Consider the following 6,000-nt stretch of genomic DNA (forward strand, 5'->3'; position numbering starts at 1 on the left):
AGCACCTTTTTGTCCCCAGTCCCATCTGACCCTGGAGATAATAGGCAGGACTCCCCCTCCCCCAAGAGTCTGGAGAAGGGACCCCTCCCTTCAACACAGGGGTCCTCTTCCTCCTCACCCCGTGGGACAGGACAGAGGATGACCAGTGCAGCAGTGTGGTCACTTGCCCATGGTCAAGGCACCAGAAGTGCCAGAGCCAGGACTCATACTCAGGTCTTCTAGATTCTGAGTCCAGTGCTCTCTCCACTACCTGGAAGACTCAGGGTCCAGCCCCCTGTCACGGTCCCAAGAGCCATGACTTCCAACAAAGACACAGAAAATGAAAGAACATGCTGTTTTGTGGCTCAGGTCCACATCCCCTAGAATCCCACCCAGGGCTGGGTTTGGCCATCTGATTCTGGCTTCCTTTTTTGGGGTTTTGTGCTTTCAAAGCACAAGTAAATAAAATACCCCAGGAAATAAGAGACCCCAAAGCCAGCTCCAATGACTGGCCAGGGCTTTGAGTCAATACTCGAGTGTTTACCTCCCAAATGCATGAAGGAAAGAAACGTTGGGTACAAAGACCTCCGTTCACATTGTGCAGGCTTCCAAGTGTAGCTGTGTGTCTGTCTGTGTGTGCTGTGTGGTTCCTGACCCCTCACCGTGGCATGCTCCTGCCCATGAATATCATCAGTCTGCCGGCTCCTTTGTGCTTTCTGGCTGCCTCTGCTCTGCACCCCAGAAAGCCCTGAGTTGGCTTTGGTTTGCTTTGCTGCCCTCGGTTTGATGTTCCTGTCCCCGGCCCTCGTGTGTCTTCCCCCATCCCAGCTCATCCAGCTGTCTCCCCCTTTCCGTTCCTTTTCTGTTCGTGACACGTTATCTGTTCCATGTTGTATGGTTTCTTAACTGTGTGTGGTTTTTTTGAAGATTAATTTTCTAAAAATAGCCTCTCCTCCTTCCTCCTCTATTCCCACCTGGTCCCCCACCCCTACTGCATGGTTGAACTTCTGCTCTAAAGTTAACAAGGCTCAGTCTCTCACTAGGTCTGGGTGCCGGCCGGAGTGGACTATGCTTTCCTCTAACCACTGTTTCCCACCATCTCTGTGATGGGGCTTGATTCCTCCTGTCCTAATATAGTATTTCTGACCAAAACCCAAGCAGTTTTTAAAACCTCAGGGATGCATATAACCTGAGCCCCCTCTTCCATTCTTCCCCCTCCTACCCATGCTCATAACACCCAGCAACTGTGGATTCCAGCCGCCTGCTGTGCCCTAATCCCTCCTCCCACCCCTCCTCTGAGCCCCCCCCTCCCCAGCTTGCCTGCTGCCCCCTCTCCGGGCGGTGCTTCTCACCCCTGTGCTTCCCTTGCAGATTCGCGTCGTGAAGGCGTTCCGTAGCTCTCTCTATGAAGGTCTAGAAAAGCCTGAGTCTCGAACCTCCATCCATAATTTCATGGCTCACCCTGAATTCCGGATCGAAGATTCCCAGCCCCACATCCCCCTCATCGACGACACTGACCTGGAAGAAGATGCTGCGCTCAAGCAGAATTCCAGCCCGCCGTCATCGCTCAACAAGAACAACAGCGCCATCGACAGCGGGATCAACCTGACGACCGACACAAGCAAATCAGCTACCTCTTCAAGTCCAGGGAGCCCCATCCACAGCCTGGAGACGTCGCTTTAGCTGAGGACCCCGCCGCCACCCACCCCTGGGCCCCACCCATCCAGGCACCCAGCTCACCCAAGCAGCAACGAGCAACAACAGGAAACCAAATACTGGCGAGAAAACCAACATTTCCACCCAACAGACCCTTTTTCTGGCTGCGATGCTGTTTGAACTCTTTTTCACTCTGAGGCAAGGGGCGGGATCTCCTTGGGGGGGGTGGGGGGGGAGCTCACGGGAGTGAGCTATTTTCCCAGAACAAGCCCTTCCCGGCTCCCGCCCGAACATGGACCAGCCATGCACCCGCCAGGCCACCACGTCCCCTGCATGAATGTACTGTACACTTCCAGTCCTCCCCTTGTTTGGTTTGGGGGGGGTCGGGGAGGGTTTTTTGTTTGTTTTCTTAGGCGGGAACTGACAACAGACTCTTTTCTGAGACTATTTATCCAATCCACTGGTCTGTGAGTTTTTGAAATGCTTGCACAGCATGGTCTCAGTTGCATAGGTTAATTTAACAACTTTTTGAAACTGCAGAGCTTAACTCACCTAGTAAATTTGCACCAATGGAACCGAAGAACTTCATAGACACTCACAAGGTTATATCCATTTCTTTGTATCTATATCAACGTATACTTCTCTGAGACTGTATACGTCCATATAGATAGGTATATATACATATATATACACGGATATATAAAGTTTTTTTGCCGGCATGTTGCCTTGTTTCCGCTTAAATTGCTCTATTTTAACTTATTTATGTCCTAAAACAAGAATGTAATTTGTTTACAAACCTGTAGATAATGTCTTTGGCTATTTGTACGGTTTAAGAACACTGGCGGCTGAGATGCTATCAAGACAGCTCAGCCCAACAGATATTTCCCTGGATTGCATCCTTGATGTTTTACAATAGCCATGCTCTGATTTTTGCCTGCTGTTTCCGTTCAATTACGTCACTACCGTGGGAGGCTCAGGCAGAAGCCAAATGCTACCGAGCGTCCATCCGGAGGGGGTCAACACCATGCTCGTGCTCCGTAGACACAGGGAGAGGAGGAGAGAAGGCTTCCTAGGTTTGCAGCACTAACGGCCGCCCGGCCCGAGGGTGACAGGGCCTGCCACACTCTGGTTGAAGACTTTTCTCTCGATGAAACTCGCTTGAGTTTACTAAGAGCATTTCCGAAAATGGTTCTCTTTGGCACTGTCTGTGCAGAGATGGAGGTAGTGTTGCAATATTTTAAATGCTACTGTGTTGATTTTTCGTTTAGTAATTTAGAGGTTTATTTACTTATAAATTGCAGCATATGAGCTGTTGGCATACTGAATGAGGATCATTAAGGCCTGCTGCTTTTATTTTTATTTTTGAAGAATAGCCTTTTTCTCTGCACTATTTAGATCCGAACGAACCTTATGATGTGTATATTGAGATGTAGTCAGTGTGATTTTTAAACCAAATTGTCTTCCTGTAGTCGCAATATATACTGTAGCCTTTTGACAGCAAGTCTTGCTTTCCCCAGACAGAAAGCCATTCTGAGACCCTACAGTATCACAGGTGAGAAAAAGTGGTTCTCTCCCTGCCCCCCAGACAATAACGGCACTAGTAACCCCACTTAACGAGAGCTTCTTTAATTGTATGTCAGCCTCTTAACTGCTAAGCACTTTGTGGGTATCAGCTGTTTTCATAAAAGAACTTTTGTATTTAATACAAAGTTTGCTTTGAGACTTTTCAGCATACAATCTTTTTCCATAAACTTGTACAGTGCAAAAGACATTTTGAATACCATGATCGATGACGTCCCATGCTTCGAGGAAAACCAAACACTTTCCCACCTCGCTTGCAAAACCCCCACTCCTCACACTGACCCTTCCCACAGTTGCTCTGTGTCCGCTCGGCCCTTCCCTTCTCCAGGCCCAGAGAATTCTTCCACACAAGAGATGAGAGCCACTCGGGAAAAGAGCCATAGTCAGCTGGGAGGGCCCACGTCTGGGTGGCTGCGAAGAAACCTGAGGATTTGGGATCCCGAGTCAGCCCATCCCACCTGGCAAAACCTTCGAGGAAGGAGAACCTTTTGTGTGCAGGAGCGTCACCTGAATGTCGTGAAGGAATCTCTCTGAATGTACCCAGCAGAGGAAACTGCATCCCCAAGGGGGTGACCAGCCCTCAGATATGCCTATTGGATTCCAATACAAACACCACCAAAAGCCAGCCCACTGCTCACCTGCCGAGAAAGTAAAGACCCGCACATGTAAAACATGGAGCAGCCTTGGAACACCGTGGGTTTTTTGTTTTTTTTTTTGGTAGTTTCCTTTCTCAAGGTTTTCCATCTCTTCACCTTCTTCGTTCCAATCTTGTGTCCATGACCTCATTCCACAACACCAGGAAAGCTGCGCATGCACACCCATGCTCCCTGTTTTTTTGGAGCCAGGACACAGGGAGAAACAGGACGGGTTTCTCTGAGTGGAGCCTCGCTTGGAGAACAGGGAGCAGCGGAAGTGATGGAGGACACCTGACATTAGTGTTGGTCTCTTCTTGTCAGGAATAATGGATGCTCACACACACACACACACACACACACACACACACACACACAGAGGAAATGGTTTGTCCAAACTCACTGTAGGACATAAAGCTTGCACTCTGCGTCCTATATCTAGCAGCATGGGGTACGTTTGGCAGTTCACCCCATTAGGGGGTAAATAATTTATGACCATTCATCTGTTTTTATGAATTTTTTTATCTAGACAATAACTGTAAATAAAGAACTCACCGTCTCTGTTCATTTACTACTATGCAATGGTTATGCTTCAATTGCTGACTCTTCTTACTCCCGCAGTGTGATTCTGAACTGTCTGTGGTTTTAAAAAAACAAAAACAAAAAAAAACAAAAAAAAAATCAAACAGAACGCAGTAAATATATATTCTGTAATGTATATTTTTTTTCTAATGTGGGACTGCACCAGCCATGTAGCTTCTTTTCTGTCCTCTGGACAAGGGCTCCTGGAGAAGGTAGCAGACTCAAGCTGAGGTCTAAGTTCAGCAACTTGTCTCCCCCAAACAGATGAGAGAAGAGCAAGGGGCCCGTTTAGTGATCCCTAACGCTGGTGAATCACCCTCTTTTGGAGGCGGGCAAGGGAGGTCCTCCCTGCAACTGAGGCAGCACTTTCCCTAACTCAGAAGCAGCCTTGATTGCCCCCACCAACCCCTCACCCCCTCCTTGTCCCAACTGGAGCACAGAGCACTCTCTGCTTTTGAGACCAGACCAGTGACAATGATGGTACTGGGCCAAAAGGACTCTGGACCTGTCTCAGCCTGGGTAGCTTACTTCTGGAGTAGCCACTCTCTTCCCAACCATGTTGAAATGCCACACACCCCCGCCCCCGTACCACATACTGATGGCTTATATAGATTTGGGTCTATTTCTGGAATTTCTCTTTTGTTCCCTTATCTGGGTGTCTCATCTGGCACAAGCCATACAGTTTTAATTACTGTCGCTTTATGCGTTTTATCATGTGATAGGATGAATACCCTTCTCTCTCTTTCTCTTTTTTTAAACAGAATTTGCTGATTATTGTCTCACAGCTGTTCTTTTAAGTAAACTTTAACATGTTGCCAAGTCCTTTCCCAGCCCTTGCCCTTCCCCCACCCCAAACCCTAGGCCCTGTCATTCGAAGTGCAAACATCTTCCTGCCATTGTAAGCACTGTTCACTCAAGGTCGCTAAATAGAGTGTCTCTTAAAGAGAAACAAAAAGAGTATCCTCAGTCTTAGGGGGAGGCTGGATGTTCCACCCAACAACATCCCACCTATACCCTAAGCAAGGGTGTCAACAGCAGAGGCCACCAAGTCCCCTCCCAATCTCAGTTTTGGACCCAAAGTCACCCACCTTGGTTGTGCTGGAGTGGCCCCTCCACCTGCCCCAGTCCAGAAGAGAAAGAAGGCTCTCTCCCAGACCTGGAGCTACCAGAATGTGTGGCCTGGTTGCTTATATTTCTAATTCTCCTCATGGAGAAACTTTATTCCCATCTCCCTGTCCTGAACTGCTTTTTGAGGGGGTGGGGGGAGGTGGGGGGAATTCACTTCTTGTTCTGTATGTAAAGATTTTTCAGTGGTTGCATGATAGGTCCTTTGGGATGCAGCCATTTCTTTCTTGGACCCTCACCCCACCCTCACCCTCTGCCCACTCTTGCTCCACTTACAGGAGGCTGTCAGCCAGGTGCACTGTGACGTGCCTCCCACCCAAAGCTCTCTCCATAGTATCGGAGATCCCATCATAAGATGGGAGGGGTGCATTTCTTGAACACTTTGGTTCTTCTAGACCCAAGGCCTAAATCAAACAACAGCAGAAAATCCCCATGTCCTTTCCAA

At 48.5% G+C, this 6,000-nt stretch overlaps 1 protein-coding gene across 11 annotated transcripts in view; it reads left to right on the forward strand.

Annotated features, from left to right (window-relative positions):
- ATP2B2 (ATPase plasma membrane Ca2+ transporting 2) overlaps positions 1–4,425 on the forward strand; it is a 289,183-nt gene extending 284,758 nt beyond the window's left edge. For 7 of the 11 annotated variants that reach the window (XM_029916061.1, XM_029916062.1, XM_029916063.1 and 4 more), the window contains one exon: positions 1,351–4,425. In XM_029916061.1, coding sequence (XP_029771921.1) covers positions 1,351–1,662 — 312 coding nt within the window. In that variant the 3' untranslated portion in view covers positions 1,663–4,425. The remainder of the gene's footprint in view (positions 1–1,350) is intronic. The other 4 variants (XM_029916066.1, XM_029916069.1, XM_029916070.1 and 1 more) reach the window with 2 other exon arrangements.
- Positions 4,426–6,000: the final 1,575 nt, after the last annotated feature.

Source organism: Suricata suricatta, chromosome 12 (assembly GCF_006229205.1).
Source record: "Suricata suricatta isolate VVHF042 chromosome 12, meerkat_22Aug2017_6uvM2_HiC, whole genome shotgun sequence".
NCBI classification, from domain to species: domain Eukaryota; kingdom Metazoa; phylum Chordata; class Mammalia; order Carnivora; family Herpestidae; genus Suricata; species Suricata suricatta.